This window comes from Zalophus californianus, chromosome 5 (assembly GCF_009762305.2).
Source record: "Zalophus californianus isolate mZalCal1 chromosome 5, mZalCal1.pri.v2, whole genome shotgun sequence".
Lineage (NCBI taxonomy): Eukaryota > Metazoa > Chordata > Mammalia > Carnivora > Otariidae > Zalophus > Zalophus californianus.
The window spans coordinates 136,948,441-136,966,154 of NC_045599.1; the positions used below are offsets into that span (position 1 = coordinate 136,948,441).

A 17,714-nucleotide genomic window follows, 5' to 3' on the forward strand; every position below is an offset into this window, starting at 1 on the left:
CCTCACACCAAAGACTTCCATGGGTCCCTCAGGCAAAGTTGCTCACTTCTTCCTTCCTTCCCAAATGTCAGCATTTCTGTCAAAACAGCTATGATACGGCATTCATAGTTTAAACACATCTGATTATTTCTACTATATTTTAGCTGCCTAAAGGCACTTTATCATATTTATATTTGTGCTGTCAAGAGAAAGGAAATGCTTGAAATATACAGGGTGTTTACATTTTTTGTTGACTAAAGGACACATGTCTCATGTTGATTTACCAGTTTAATTTATGATGCATTATTTTTTAGTTCTCAATACTAGGTAAAGTTAAACATATTTTATAAATTATATACAAATAAGAAATAAACTCAGAGAAGAAAGAGAACTTTTTCAAAATCACACAGCTTGCAGTAAATTATAGTACTTGTTGGAAAAGCATATTAACTGTTGTAACTATTATTACAACAATATATGTTAGAAGTAAAACATGAGATTCGTTATTCAAGGAAGCTCAAGAGATAATTGGCCTCCCTATATAATCATGACATATACTGTGTGTGCTTATAAAACATGTATTTTTTTAAGTTATTGTAATCTTTTTTCATTTTTAAGGAAAATCTTATTCCAAATCCTCAACTAGAAGCACTAGAATTTCTTTCAATATTCTTTTTTGTTTTGTCTTACTGAATTATCGCTGAATTAGTTACTGAATTTGTTCCAAAAGGTATTGTCACTAAAATAGGGGCATAGAACTGGTAATGCCCGTGATTCTTAAGTTAATTCATTAAAACTATCAAAATTTTGGAGTGCTACAAAAACCCAGAGTGTAACTTATGCACGGAAAAATCAAAGGCATTTCTAATAAATAGTTCTGTGACAAATTTATTTAGAGGTAACTTTAATGAAATGTATGTTTCTTCACTTTAATGATTTTATTTAAAAAATACTTTCCTGTCTGGTCATTCCATTGTTTTTAATTTTTTTTAATTATAAAACTGAGATGCTGTTGAAATTTGTCAAAAACTAAAATTCTGGTTTTAAAAGGGCTCACATTGATTTTTTTCCCTTTGTTCTGGCATTCTCACCTAATAATGTAACAACTTTTATCCCTCAAATAGTTATTTCACTAATTTTTAGTAGGTTGCTGAGCTGAATTCCTTCCTCAACGGTGATAGGATACACACAAACTTTCCCATCTACTCCCAACACACAGAACACACATGTTTCCCAAGTTTTACATTTTTCCATAGCATTTATTGCCACCCAACATGCTACATATTTTGCTTAATTCTCTTACTGTTGTCCATCAAGTCCTAGAAGTCAGCAAACTCCTTGCAGGTGGTGAATTTTTTCTGCTTGTTTCAGTTTCAGCAACCTTAATGATGTCTGGAACATGGCAGGGTGTTCAAGAAATATTTATTGAAAGGCGGAATAAAATGTCTCTGGAATTTTGCCTTTGCTCACCTTCCATCAGGCTCATTTCCTCCTGACTTCCCCACGCCTTGTTCTTCTCATTTCTGTTCCTAGCATTACATCCTCACAAATGCACTTCCTATTTGCTCTATGTTTAGTTATGTTCCCTTCTGTCCTTTATCTCATTTTCCTCATAAATCTTAACACTCTCTCAAAATTATGTACTTATTTTTTGTTGTGGCTCTTCGTGTCTATAAGGCTCATGATAAAGTGGACTTAATTTAACTTGTTAACCACCATATTCTCAACTCCAGACATTTGATTCAATCAATGTGGATTTGAGTTGATTTGAATAAATCAAAAAAGTAGGTGCAGATATCATCTATGGATGATTTGCTATGTAATCTGAGTAGTGGTAGAGTTTTAGAATAATTTCTTATGGAATGGAAAGTGCTAGTAACAAATAAATTGATTACCATGTTGATCATCAAACTAAGTTTTGGGAAACTTAATTTTCCTTTAAGATGATGCTTGATCTGAAAGTCTTATCTTTGTAGTGCACCCTGGCATAAGGAGCTTATTGTACAAGATCTTATCCCTCTTGTCTTTCAATCATGGTTCTGCCTGCTATAAATCTGTTTTCTGCTTGTCTTGAAAAGCATCTAACTTGTTGTGGATAAAGATACAGCCATCACTCATTTGCACTGATTGAAAATTTTCCCTTCCATTGACTAGTAAGAACTATTATATTGTTGAGAAAGTAGTCTTATCACTAAAGGATACATTCCGTTGAGTGATGACTGTCCTCTGTTGGCAAAATAATACAGACACATGTTAATCATAAAAATTGAAGCAATATAGTGGAGTAAAAAGTAAAGAGCGATGAAAACACAGCTCTCGAGGGTCAGAGAATGACATAAAGGGTCCTCCACTGAAATCTCAGGGTCTTTAGGGCTGACATCAAGACGTATGTTGGGGTGCGATCTGATTTGAAGCTTAGAGATGTTTTCCAAGCTTACTGGTTGTTGGCAGAGTTCATTTCTTCGTGGCTTTATGACAGAGGTCTGCATTTCTTGCTAGTTACTGGCCATGTTTCAGTCTCAGCTCCTGTAGGTGCCCCTTAGGCACTTGCCAGGTGGCTCCTACCCTCCCAAGTTTACTTCTCAAAGCCAGGGGGAATTTATGTGTACTGCCTTTCTTTTAACAGTTCACATGATTAGGTCCTGCCCCTCAACTAAAATCTCCCTTTTAGTTAACTCAATATCACGGGATGAAGACCCTTCGTTACAGTTGCATCATTTATTTTTCCATAAAACTTGAATTCCTGGGGTGGTATCCGATGCAATTCATGGGTGGCTCACACAGTCAAGGGAAGGGAATTATACAAGAGTGCAGGTCACGGGATAGAAATCTTGGAGACCTCTTGGAATTCTACCAAAGCTGCTGTTTTTCAAATTCCTCAAAATATATATACATCTACACTTCCACTTAGCATTATCTAGACGTATGTTGAGGCCTGAAAGATCCTAGGGAGCTATTGTTTTTCATTTTATGCCGAAATTGCTTATTCCTCTTTCAAATGAAAAACACCATTTAGCGATTAATATTTTATGTACTTTTCCATGACGGGGACCTGAGCAAAGTAAGAGCTGAGAAAGTGTCTAAAAATAAAGATGCAAAAAGGTGACCTTTGCCCAATTCCTCCTTTATTCTCTGAAGGACAATTAAGTATATTGTATTCTGCTTCTCCAGAGTTATATCTCTTACTATACAGCTCCCTACAATGTCGACTATTCCCTGCAAATTCTACTCTTACTAATTTTCCTTTCTTGAAACACCCTTAGGAGCAGGGAGTTACTCAATTAAATTCTTTTTAATCAATCATTTTCTTACTTCTCTAGAAAGATTCATAAAATCAAATGGGCCCCAAGCAATGCTATAAAGGTTTCTATTTATTGTGGAAGAAGTAAATTAGCTCAAATTCATAATAATGGAATTCTGCCATAGACTATGATTAATTTCCTAAGAATAAAAAATAATCCTGTTTGTTCTATTCCTATTTCAAATATTAGAATTTTTGTTGGTTATAAAGTTAGATGAATTTTCCTTCTTCAGCACCACCATCCCCAACCCCCAAACACAGAGGGTAGTCAGCCAGATGGTTTGGATAAAGTCAACTAGAGAGAGGTCAGTATTGATTCTCTTTGCTGCTTCTGAGCTATTCAGTTTTATAAAATGGCATTGCCTAAGGGTCAGGGTCATGAAGAAGTAAGGCCATCTATGATAGTATTACGGCATTTCTCTTAGAATTTTCTCCAGTTCTTTGATCACTGCACAATACAAGTTTTTAGTCTCAAAATAATCCATATGTACAAAAAGTTTCATTTAACTCCCTGACCACCAAATATTCGCTGGCTATGCAAGGTCAGAAGTTCTTAAAAGGCATAGACTATGTCTGATATCCTCATATCAGGACCAAAAAAAGTGTGGAAAAGTTTCCAGAATTCTCCTTCCATTTCTGGGCTTGAAATGGACTTTGAAGTGGGAGTCAAGTCCATTAGGTGGGTGTGGCATGTTATAATCGAGTAGGTAAATAAAATGTAGATCTTGTCTAGAAAGAATTCTCTGAATTGTGCAAATAATCAGAAGCATTTTAATGTCTAGGAGAAACTAGAAAGGGAAGAGGGAAGCAATTGGTATTAGCTCCTATATTCTAAGAAGTTAACTCTAGGTCCACCAAAAGGAGTACGTATAAGACAGGGCAGCTCAATTAGCTTTCTAGGCAGAAGGATCCAAGGTGTTAAAATCAAAAGTCTTACTTTAGAAGATAGGGGTCACCAAAAAAAAAAAGAAAAAAGGAAGAAGAAGAAGAAGATAGGGGCCACTATGATGGAAAATTATCTTATTTAACATTCATAGAGCATTTAGAGTTTACAAAAATTCTTGATGTTATATTTCTATTCATATAACCAATAGCTGTAATATCAAGCATGGCATGTTTACATATCATTCTTTACTGTTACTGGCTTAAAGATAAATCAAAATTCCTAACAGGAAAGAGAAGGGAATGGAAGAAAATCAATATTGTATTGATTTAATAGGTAAATAGGCATGAGGCAAGTAATTAAAAATATGGAAAGTAAAATAAAACATTGAGTGCAAAGCAGATAAAAGCATGAATAAAAATCGGGTGCATTAGATCAAATAAGGGAATAATTACAGGGAAAATAAATATGGATTCCCCTGAATGAAAATTATGGTGAACAAAACTTAAATGCCACATCTAGGAGGTGTAACTGCTCTAATAACCTCCGTGGGAGTGTTTGAGGATTTCACAGTGATTTTTTAATTTTCTTTTTTCATCCTCAGAGAAAATGCATAAAATGACAATCTTGTCCTTATGAGAGAGATATACCTCCTTTATTTCCCCCAGGTGTGCTGAAGCAAAAAACAGATGTGTTGACACAGCAATTAGCAAGTCACTGGAGTCATACGGGAGGGATTTAACTTAGAAAACAGAAACTTTTAAGGGTCCCTGAAAATCTCTGTTAATGTTAATTTCATGTTGTCTTAGTTTTTCATAGGTGATTAGAAGTTAGAGCCATTGACCTTAAAGTTTGTATAAAACACGTGGCAACACCATAAATCCAGAATATAATATTTTCAGTTACTAGGAACATAAAACTAATATTCAGCATAAAATTGAAAAGAAGTAGTAGTAAAGTTAAAAGAGAGAACCAGTGACTTCATGGAAGAATGACTTCCAAATACTCTGTCTCACAATTTTCTTTAATTTGATCACATATGTTCAAAGCAAAATATCGGTAAAATATCCTGACGATGCATTACAGTGCCTAATTATATATATAATCCTGAGAACACCAGAGACCAAAATGCTTTGTAAAATTACAGCTATGTATGTTTTAAATCCTGACATAGTCCCTTTTTAATGAAAAGACCTAAATATTCAATAAAGTTTAATAAAAGATGATATTGTCAAGATAAGAAGAGTGGTCCAAGAAGAAAATTTATTTTGTTATACCAAATTTTTAACTGGAATATACGTTGTCTTAACGATCCAATTTCAATTTTATTGTGTTTTAATTACAGCTACTTCCACTAGATGTCAGTATTGTATAATATTAGAAAATGCTTCCCTTAAAATTTCTCTGGCAGTTTTAACTGATCATATAAAATGAATAAGCCCTTCTTAAGCATGTATGTGTACATAAATGCCATTTTAATATATGTAACTGATTATCTCTACAAGTTACCTAAAATATTATACAAGTGGGTCATTCTGAAAATGTTTCCTTACCCACTAATTAAAAATTTCGAAACCAACACAAAATTGGTATTAACTTGCAAATGCTCTGAAACCATGTTCACCATCTTTGCCACTTTCTCTATGAATGTACCTCTTCATTTTTGATATGTCCTCATTACAGCCATTAGATTTTGAAACAAAGAAGGCATATACTTTTAAAGTAGAAGCCTCCAACGTTCACCTTGACCACAGATTTCACTCCGCCGGCCCTTTTAAAGACACGGCCACAGTGAAGATCAGCGTGCTGGATGTGGAGGAACCCCCGGTTTTTAGCAAGCCACTCTACACCATGGAGGTTTATGAAGACACTCCAATTGGGACCATCATCGGTGCTGTCACCGCACAAGACCTCGACGTAGGCAGTAGTTCTGTTAGGTAAGAAAAGGAAATATTTTTATTTTCTGTGTGTCAGAAAAAGGAAAAAAAAAATGCTCTGTCCAAACCTGGATGAATGATTTTGTTTGGTGATAGGAGACTTGGAAATGCAATGCCTTTGCATGATAAGTATTAGGTGAAAAAGCCATAGAATTTGAACCAAAACATCTGCTATCAATCCCTGCAACAGGGTTTGACGGTGGTGTGATGTTGGACCTGGCACTGAAGCTAACCAGGTTCAATTTTTTTATTTATAAGAGGCATTTTGTAATACAGTCTCAGAGGTTGATCTCCCATGGTTAATGATAGTAAGATACTTTCATAGTGCCTTAAAAAAGAGTGGACGTGTACTACATTTTTCAATTACTCTAAAATTTCTCTTACTAAAAGTTAGTGTTCTTCTTTTTCAAACACTAACTTTTGGTAAGAGAAATTTTAGAGTCCACATTTTCAATGTGCAGTTCATTTTTTCACTCACAATTATGTCTGCTGATGAAAAGAGTTAGAGCCAGTCCTGGGGTAGGATGAATTAAGGAATTGCTCAAAGCGCAGGCTTTACAAAGAGCTCCTAAGGATAGAAGGATAGAAGGCTACTGGGTAGTGAGTCAACAAAGCCATCGATAGAGTAAAAAATAATCTCTTTCTCTCCTCCTACCCCAAACCCATACATTCCATTTGCACTACTTTCTGAAACACAGTGGGATTTCCCGTTCTCTCGCTTATACATTGATCCTGCAACATATTTTTTTAAAGATTTTATTAATTTAATTGAGAGAGAGAGGTGAGGAGGGAGTGGCGGGGGGAAGGACATAGAGAGAGGGACAAGTAGACTCCATGCTGAGTGTGGAGCCTGATGTGGGGCTCGATCTCATGACCCTGAGATTACCAACTGAGCCAAAATCAAGAGTCAGAAGCTTAACCAACTGAGCCACCCAAGTGCCCCGGATCCTGCAATGTATTTTGAGACTTACTATTGATTCAACTATGTTTCTTCTGTACATTTAAATTCCTTGCTAGCTGTCCATATCCCACATGTATACAAGTACTGGGAAACCAAAGAGAGAGAGAGAGAGAGAGAGAGGGGAGACAGAGAGAAATACGTGATTTGTTCTGAATCCTCCACCACTAAGGGGTTGAACCTTCATATAGAAAATCAGAACAAAGATAAGTAGGCTTTAAATACAAAAACACTATTGACATAGGGAAAATATATAGACACATAACTAGTAAGATTTTATGCCATGGGGCAATAACAAAAATGCGTAAATCATTCAGTGGTGACCTCAACACATTCATTCATAGCATATAGGAAAAATATCTCAGGAAAGGGCTCGAGGGCAGGCAGGCTCTGCTCTTTGCATTCACCTGAATCTATGTCCCAAACTGATCTGAGTATTCCCCTTCTTGAAACATGTCAGTGGTTAAGAGAGAACTCTAAAAAAGCACACTTGTCTTGGGAAGGAGAAGAAAAAAAGGCAATTACTGAGAGCTCCTACATGTCAGGTCGAATGCTGGCTAATTTACTCATTGGATTCAAGTTGTTGTTCTACATGTCCATATTACAACATGTTTCACTCTCAGTTGAACTCCAGAAACCTATATTTATTACCAGTGTTTGTAGGGGCATTCTCAAGAATCAGCTCCATTAGTAGTTGTTATATATTAACCTGTTATCATTCATCAATCCTATACTTGAGACCCTGAGTATGATGTTGATAATTGTGAAAGTGGGAAATGCCTGGTGAGTAGATTTACAGGTAATTTCAAGAATATGAACAGTTATGGAAGAAATATGGAAGGCTGTAAAGAAAGTAATAAGAAGGGCGCCTGGGTGGCTCAGTTGGTTAAGCGACTGCCTTCGGCTCAGGTCATGATCCTGGAGTCCCAGGATCGAGTCCCACATCGGGCTCCCTGCTCAGCGGGGAGTCTGCTTCTCCCTCTGACCCTCCCCCCTCTCATGTGCTCTCTCTCTCTCATTCTCGCTCTCTCAAATAAATAAATAAAATATTAAAAAAAAAAAAAAAAAAAAAAAAAAAGAAAGTAATAAGAAGGTAAATAAATACGGGTTGAAACTATGGTTCAATAATGAGAATTTTAGAACACAGTGAACATGCTATGTTGTTTAATTTACTGTATGTTCTATCTTTGAAGATAGATAAAAGCATGTTAGAGTCAAAATATTAATAAAATATTGTTTTAAGGCAATATGTAAAAAAACAAAAAAATCAGAGAGTTTATTAGTAAAACTACCACCTGGTAAAGGTAAGGTGAGCGTTACAGACTTCCAAAGATAAGAGCATGTTTAGAGTTAAGACCCTGGTGTGAGGAATAAAGGAAGGCTACATTCTTGAGATACTCTTGAATTACAGGACTGATTTTTTTTGTGGGGGGAGACACAAGCTAGTGTCTGACAAGAGCTACTTTATGTGGGATAAAGTAAAATCCCTAGTCTTACTTATAATGGGTAGCAGCCTGACTCACTAAAGCTGGAAACACAGATGGATCTAATTGATCCCCGGGAGGGGTTATCAAACAACAGAGCTGCTTTTGAATCAACATGAAAGCTGTCTTACTTCCACGTCCTTGGAGTAAACAATAAGCTTGAATCATTTCAGTTGAGGAAATATTTGGTATGAATCATCTTTTTTTTTGGTCTGAAAAGATGTTGGCTCACTTAAGAATGATAGTAAAAATATGTTGTGAAAAATAAGCATCAAAATGTGAAATTGCTTGACATGTTTAGATACGCTCTGTTTTGTTTTCCTTTGCTTAACTGTCTTTTCACAGGGTTGCTGTGCGAGGTATTAATTTAAGGCTATATTATTCCATGCCAGTGGGTATTTTATTAATATCATTATTGTATTATCACCGAGCACAGCAAAGAACCAGAGTGCAGTGGCATTAAGCAGAGATTGAAGCAACTTTGGAAGAAAGGTTAGGAGTAATGAGTCCAAATGCAGTTGACCTTTGAACAATGTGGGGGTTTCAGGGCGCTGACCCTCTGCATAGTTGAAAATCCGCATATAACTTGACTCCCCCAAACCTTAACTACCAGGAGCCTACTGTTGACCAGAAGCCTAATGGATAACATAAACAGCAGATGAACACGTATTTTGTATGATATGTGGATTATGTACTGTATTCTTACAATAAGTAAGCCAGAGAAATAAAAATGTTATTAAGAAAATCAGAAGGAAGATAAAATACATTTACAATACTGTACTGTATAGTAGAAGACCCTTGTATTAGTGGACCATGCAGTTCCAACCCATGTTGTTCAAGGGTCAAGTGTATACCACGTCTAGTCCCCATCCCAAGCTTAATTTCTAGTTATTGTTTCCTTTACTCTTCTAACCTTTGCCATTGGATACACGGATTTCTTGCTTCTAATCTTCTAATGCTCTATATCCTTTGGCTCTTATTATATAAGTCATGGGAATGATTTCTTGTGCATCAAATGAGTGGAATGAGTGTGCCCATTACCAGTGAGTTGGGGGATTTTCACCACTGTAGTCTCTTAAGTTTAGAAATGAAATTTAAAATATGTGGGGTGCCTGAGTTGGTTAAGCATCTGACTCTTTTTATTTTATTTTATTTTATTTATTTATTTGTCAGAGAGAGAGCACAAGCTGGGTGAGCTGCAGGCAGAAGGAGAAGCAGGATCCTTCTGAGCAAGGAGCCCAATGCAGGACTCCATCCCAGGACTCTGGGATCATTACCCAAGTGTAAGGCAGATGCTTAACCAACTGAGCCACCCAGGCGCCCCAAGTGGCTGATTCTTGCTTTTGGCTCAGGTCATGATTTCAGGGTCGTGAAATAAAGCCCCACAGCAGGCTCCATACTCAGTTCGGAGTCTGCTTCCCCCCCTTTCCCTCTGCCTCTCCCCCTGCTCTCGCTCTTTCAAAAATAAGTCAATAAAATCTTTTTTTTTTTAATGATTTTATTTATTTATTTGACAGAGAGAGACACAGCAAAAGAGGGAACACAAGCAGGGGGAGTGAGAGAGGGAGAAGCAGGCTTCCCGCAGTGCAGGGAGCCTAATGCGGGGCTCGATCACAGGACCCTGGGATCATGACCTGAGCCGAGGGCAGACGCTTAACGACTGAGCCACCCAGGTGCCCCAAGTCAATAAAATCTTAAAAAAAAAAAAAAAGAATTTAAACTATGTGAGCACTATTCATTTACATTGAGAATTAATATTTGTTTTGAGTATGAGTGATTCATGTTACAGAGAGATTTCAGTGGATAATTTTGCTCATTGTGCCATGTTTCTTTTTTTCCAAAGATGTAAAAATCTTCATTATCCTGGGAATTTTAAAAGAAAACTCCATCGAATTTATTTTATGTATAAAATGAGAAAGTGAACAATTCAATTCTAAACTCAATCTCTTTAAGAAGTATTGGATGATAAGAGACTGATGACACAAAGTTAAATCTATTTTGTGCATATAAACTACCACATATAAGTTCAAAATTACAGAATTTAATAGAACAACTGAATAGTTCCTTTTTCATGTTACTTTCTTGTGTGTAATGATATTTCTAACCAAAACCTACCACTAAAATTGATTAATAAATAGAAAATCATTATGAGTTATCATAAGTAGAATGTGATATTTAAAATAACTAATGGCTCGTTGTTAAAATAGAAGTGTTTATCTATGTCCCACTTACACTTAAATCCCATATCTGGTCTGTTCACCACACTTTTGGAAAATTTTCTATAATCAATTGGAATTGATTTTTTTTCATCACGGATTAAAGAACTATCAATGTAGCTGATTTTCATTTGCCAGCCTTTTCCAATACATCAAAAATCTTATTATCTGGGCAGAAATTTGAGCTCAAGTATAAAACACCCTTAGGGAGTGAGAGGAAAGAGGGGCCTGGCTTATCAAGTGTCATCCTATAGCAACATATATAATTTATTTTAAATGTTAATAGGAAAAATTCATAATTCAAAAAACTGCCCACTCTCAGACATGAACACAGTCAACCTCTACTTCAGTGTCTAAATTCCACACTCCCTTTTTCGTTGTCCCTAAATTTCTTTGAAATATTCCAATACCAGGTTTTATCTAGGTTTTCTTCCCATACCTACCTCATTTGTACACAATATCTCTTTTTTCACTTAACATTTTTCATCTCTTTCACTTATTTAGCAGATTTTTGTGAGGATTAAATGAGGTATTGGTATAAAATATTTTATTTTAATGTCTTTAATATTTTTAGAGCAGTTTAAGTTTACAACAAAACTGAGAGAAGGTACAGAGATTTCCCCTGGACCCCTCACCACCACACATGCATAGCCTCCCCCATTACCAACATCCTCCATCAGAATGGTACATTTGTTCCAATTGAACCTACATCATAATCACTCAAAGTCCATAGTTTGCCTTAGGATTCACTCTTGGTTCTGTACATTCTGGGGGTTTGAACAAACATATAATGACCTGTACCCATAATTATAACATCACATAGAGTGTTTTCACCACACTAAAAATCCTCTGTGCTCTGCCTAGTCATCTTTCTCCCACCCCCACCCCTGCCAAGCCCTGGAAGCCATTGATCTATTTATTGCCTCTACAGTTTGACTTCTCCAGAATGTCATATAGTTGGAGTCATGCAGTATGTAAACTTTTCAGATTAACATCTTTCTCTTAGTAACATACATAAATAACATAAACATACACAAATAACATACATATCTTTTAATGGCATACTATGTCCCTTCTTTTTTTATTTTTATTTTTTTAAAGACTTTATTTATTCATTTGAGGGAGAGCGAGAGTGAGAGCTAGAGAGAGAGAGAGAGAGAGAACATGAGTAGGGGGAGGGAGAAGCAGACTCCCTGCCAAGCAGGGAGCCCAACAGGGGACTCAATCCTACGACCCTGAGACCATCACCTGAGCTGAAGTCAGATACTTAAATAATTGAGCCACCCACATGCCCATAGGTCACTTCTTTTTAGTGCTAAATACTATTCTGTTGTCTGGATGTACCAAAGTTTATTTGTCCACTCACCTAACTAAAGAACATCTTAATTACTTTCAAGTCTTGGCAATTACTGATAATGTAGTATAAAGATCTAGGTACAGGTTTTTATGTGGAAATAAATTCTCAGCTCCTTTGTATCATTACCAAGAAGTGCATTTGCTGGATCATATGGTAAGAGTATGCCTAGATTTGTAAAGAGCTACTAAACTATCTTCCAAAGTGGTTGTACCATTTGGCATTTTCATTATCAATGAAATGCTCCGTATCCTCACCAGCATTTGGTGTTCAGTATTCCAAATTTTGGACATTCTAAAGGTGTGTAGTAGTACCTCATAGTTGTTTTAATTTGCTGACTGAACAGCTTAGTAGAACATCTTTTCATGTGCTCATTTGACATCTGTATATCTTCTTTGGTAAGATTTGTTCAGGTCTTTGACCAATTTTTAAATTGTTTGTTTTCATATTGTTGAGTCTTATGAATGCTATTGTTTTCCAGTGCAATCAGAGTAAGCAGGGATTTCTAGTAAAGGTGTTGTCTTTCTTTAATATTGTCAACTACAGAATAGATCCCATTGTAAGCAGGAGATTCTGATGGATGAGTAACTTAAGAAGATCATATCTAAAGCTTACATATACTCAATTATCTCATTGGGAGTAGATTCTGTTGAGTTTCTGGCTAATGACTACCCAGAGAGATCAAGGAGAGATTGTAGATATGCAAATGAAGTCATTGATAAACATATACAATTCAGATATAGCATTAAGTGATATTCGGCTCAGAACCAGCACTAAGAAATTTGGAAATGCGATTCACCGAAACTCAACTTTTCTTTTTCCCTTTGTTCACACAATTCTATTCCCTCCATAAAATAGTTCCTCACCTTATACTTCATTATCTTCATCCTAGACTTCTGCCATCTTAGGTGGCAAAACCATATGTGTACTTATTGTCCATTCTAACTCACTTTTTCCTCCCAGTATTGTGTTTTTCTTATCTTTTATATTCACTAAAAACATCAACCATATTGAACTCTATCATGATGCTTACCATTTTTTGCTTATTGAATAAATATGTATTCACTTTTTTTAAAAGATTTTATTTATTTATTTGACAGAGAGAGAGACAGTGAGAGAGGGAACACAAGCAGGGGGAGTGCGAAAGGGAGAAGCAGGCTTCCCACCGAGCAGGGAGCCTGATGCGGGGCTCGATCCCAGGACCCTGAGATCATGACCCAAGCCGAAGGCAGTCACTCAACCAACTGAGCCAACCAGGCGCCCCTGTATTCACTTTTTAACTACCATCTCCAAAATGGAGGAAATGAAAAGATACTTGAAAGTTGGTGATATTTCCTTGTTCTCTTATGTACTACATGCAAAATTTAATTTGATTTTAAGATTCTCTCGGTAAATTTATCTTAATACATAGTGAATGTAGAATGTGTATGTATGTGTATGTGTGCATTTGTATTTTTCCAAATTGACTATAAGCAAATCTGATATATAAATATAATTGGTCTTGGGCACCTCAGTGGCTCAGTCAGTTAAGCAAACTGCTCTTGATTTAGGCTCAGGTCATGATCTCATGGTCCTGAGGTCCGAGCCCCACGTTGGACTCTGTGCTCAATGGGGAGTCTGCTCCAGCAAGCTCTCTCCCTCTTCCTCTGCCCCTCCCTCTGCTCTCTCACTCTCTCTGAAATGAATAAATAATATAATAAGTCTTTTTGTTTTTTAAAAGTTTGAATACCTGGGTGTTTAGGGCTTAATCTCTGCTGTCTTACACAATACATTTAAGGTATACTTTTTTCTTTCTTTCTTTCTTTCTTTCTTTCTTTCTTTCTTTCTTTCTTTCTTTCTTTCTTTCTTTCTTTCTTTCTTTCTTTTTCTTTCTTTCTTTCTTTCTTCTTTCTTTCTCTCTCTCTTTCTTTCTTTCTTTCTTTCTTTCTTTCTTTTTCTTTCTTTCTTTCTTTCTTTCTTTCTTTCTTTCTTTCTTTCTTTCTTTCTTTCTTTCTTTCTTTCTTTCTTTCTCTCTTTCTTTCTTCTTCCTTCCTTCCTTCCTTCCCTCCCTCCTTCCTTCCTTCCTTCCTTCCTTCCTTCCGTCCTTCCTTCCTTGCCTTCCTTCCTTCTTTCTTTTTTTGTAAATGGTTTCTCAGTCCTTAGCTTTTATAAATGGAGTTAGTGGAAGCAAAATATCATAAGTACATTTGCAAGTAGATGTCATACAAAAATCAACTTTGGACAAATAATTCTCTTTAGGGTCCTAAACATATCACAGTAATAAAAAAGTTAAATAGGGCAAACTCCCCAGATATTAATGCATTAAGCTGCTACTGTAGTGTCTAAATTCCACACCACCTTTTACTTTTACCCTGAGTTTCTTTGAAATATTCCATACTATCAGATTCCATCTGCTTTTTCTTTCCATGTCTACCATTTGTACACAATATCTCTATTTTTTCATTTAACATTTTTTGTGTTGTTCATACTGTTATTTTCCCTGCATCCTTCAAATGATCTAAAAGTTGACAATATATCTTTTAGTGGTGCTTAGTCCTAGCTATTGTTAAATGTCAGTTGTCTCCATTTAGAATTAATGAAGTAATTTGTGAAAGGTAGTTTCTGATAAAGAGACTAACACACTAGTTCTTTTTCTTAAAGTGATCTTTAAAAATGCCTCCTTATGTAGAGTCCCCTTTCTCATTTTGTATAACTCTAATCACTCTTTTGTATTCTAGTTCTTATTATTTAGCAGAGAGCAAACTAATTTTGCATTTATGGCCTGTTTTCTTAGAAAATACTGAATATTCAGATAGCAATTGGGCAAAAACATTTTATCCATAAACCAAAAGGTTATATAAAATATTCATTAAGATAAAACAGTCAGTCCTTTTTGAGCACTGCTTACCTTAAATCTTTCCGTTAGCATTCACAATGTGAATTTTATTATATATATATATATATATATATATATATATATATATATATATATATTTGCAAAAAACACATCTGATTAAGGACTTTTCTCCAAAATATACAAGAATTCTTTAAAGTCAATGATGAAGGAGATGAAATAGAGTGTGAGAAACTATTTTAATTTAAGGGAATGGAATTATGTGAACAAAGGTAAAGAGAAAAGTTGAGTTTTGGTGAATTTTACTTTCAGATTTCTATTTTAGGTTGTGTAATTTATCAGTGACTGGATTTGTATGTTTGTAATCTCTCCTTGATCTGCTTGGGTAGCCATTAGCCAGAAACTCGGCAGAAGCTCCCTCCAGTAAGACAGTTGAGTATATATTAACTTCAGATATGCTCTTATCCAGTTATTCATCCACCAGAATATCCCATTTACTATTGGATCTATTCTGTAGTTGGCAACATTAAAGAAAAGCAACACCTTTATTAGAATTCCCTGCTTATTCTGATTGCACTGGAAATGAAAGAAGCATTCCCTCTAAATTTATACCAATGGAATGATTAAGAATAATTTATTTGAGATGTTGTTTATTGAGAACTTAACTTTCTATGAAGAATGAGAAGATTTTTTGTGAATAAACTCATTGCTTTTTTCCTCAAATGACAGATCCATTGATAATCAGTAAAATAGGAGCTACTGCAAAGAACATGTACCAAAAGGACAAGTTTACTTTTATTTGCTTTGGTGGCAATTAACTATCAACCTATAGTGACATCATTTTTAAAAGATTTTATGTATTTATTATTTGAGAGAAAGAGATAGCAAGCGAGAGAGAGAGAGAGAGTGAGCGCTCAAGCACCAGTGTGAGCAGGGTGTGCAGGAAGGGCAGAGGCAGAGGGAAAAGCAGGCCCCACACCGTGCAGGGAGCCTGATGCAGAGCTTCATCCCAGGACCCTGGGATCATGACCTGAGCCGAAGACAGACATTTAACTGACTGAGCCCCCCAGGTGCCCCAACATACAATGACATCATAATAACTAATTTATTCCTTGCTTTGAGCTGAGCACTTTGGTCAGATTTGTTTAAACATCACAACTGACATTATTCTACAGAAAGAGAAACTGAGGCCCAGGAAGATCGAATTATGTCTTCTGTAAGAATGAGAATAGGATTTAACCATAAGCAGCCAGATTCTAAAAGTCAAACTAATTGCTCCCCTTCTTCAGTGTAATTGAGATACTCACCTAAGTTTTTGAGTTGCTTTTTAATTTTAAGATTGCTGAAAATATAATTAAAATATCATGGTTTTCATTAGCTTATTAAACAAAATTGATAGACATATGTACAAAGTTCTCTGAGCTAATAAAAAATGAATTCTCTAGCCTAAAAACAAATTCATCCATATTATGAGAATCAATGGTTTATCCCTTTTTATTGTTGGACTTCATTGTAGGACTGTACCACAGTTTTTTATACATTCCTAATTGATGGGCATGTGAGATGTTTCCAGTTTGGGCAATTATGAATAGAGCTGCTATAAAATTTCAAAAAAAAAACAACAACAATAAAAACCCCAAATTGATAGAAAGTCAAAACAAGTCAGTAAAAATATACAATATTTAATCCTTAAAATATGATAACTATGGACCATATTATATACTTGGAAGTATTCTAAACATTTTAAAGATGTTTCCCTGATTTAAACCTTACAACAAGTTTAACTAAACCTGAAAAATGTTTAAATTATTATTTTTTAAAAGATTTTATTTATTTAGTGAGAATGCACACACGAGAGTGAGTGAGAGAGAAAGAGAGAGAGAGCAGAAGCAGGGGCATAGGGAGAAGCAGACTCCCCACTGAGCAGGGAGCCTGATGCGGGACTCGATCCCAGGACCCCAGGATCATGACCTGAGCTGAAGGCAACAGTTAAGTGACTGAGCCATCCAGGCGCCACCTAAATCTGAAAAATGTTTATTGAACTATGACAATATTGACATTTGTTAGGATGGAGAAGCAAATACCAAATTATACAGTTGTTTTATTAACATTTTGGGGGGTATGTATTGAAATAAAATCTTATTATTTGAGATTCAGTACCTTTTATTTTTTTTAACCATGAAGTTCTTGTAAGATTTAGACATAACTGAGGAATTACTGACAAAATTCAATGGATCTGTAATACAGACTTACAGGTCTAATTTTTATGTGGATTGGATCTTGACAGTCAATGATGAGTTTGCTTTTATTTTTAAACAAATTTTATATTAGTGATTCTAGTGATACACTCAAGGAAATCTCAATAGCTAAGTGTCCAGATATTAGTTAGGGTGATAAATTATTTTGAAAGCTATCTTACTATGTTTCATGTTAACTCCTCAAAATGACAAAACATCCAAGTTGCTTATATATACTTTTTCACTGACATTTTGAGTTTACCTTTTGCTGGTTCCAATTCTTTGCTTTATCTTGAAATGCTGAGGAGTACCCCATATCAGTTACACACATTTTATAACTCATTCCTTTCTGTGATTTCTTTAATTGCTGTTAGAAAATAGCCTTTTCTCACATTTATTTGAAATTTTTGCTGGTTCCAGTTCTTTGCTTTATCTTGAAATGCTGAAGAGTAGCCTATATAAGTTACACACATTTTATAGCTCATTCTTTTCTATGATTTCTTTAATTGCTTTTAGAAAATAGCCTTTTCTC

General features: G+C 35.5%; 1 protein-coding gene across 4 annotated transcripts in view; it reads left to right on the forward strand.

Moving 5' to 3' along the window:
* The window catches only part of CDH12 (cadherin 12), a 1,005,284-nt gene that overhangs the window by 954,325 nt on the left and 33,245 nt on the right, over positions 1–17,714 (forward strand). For all 4 annotated transcript variants that reach the window (XM_027605549.2, XM_027605548.2, XM_027605550.2 and 1 more), the window contains one exon: positions 5,847–6,100. In XM_027605549.2, coding sequence (XP_027461350.1) covers positions 5,847–6,100 — 254 coding nt within the window. The remainder of the gene's footprint in view (positions 1–5,846; positions 6,101–17,714) is intronic.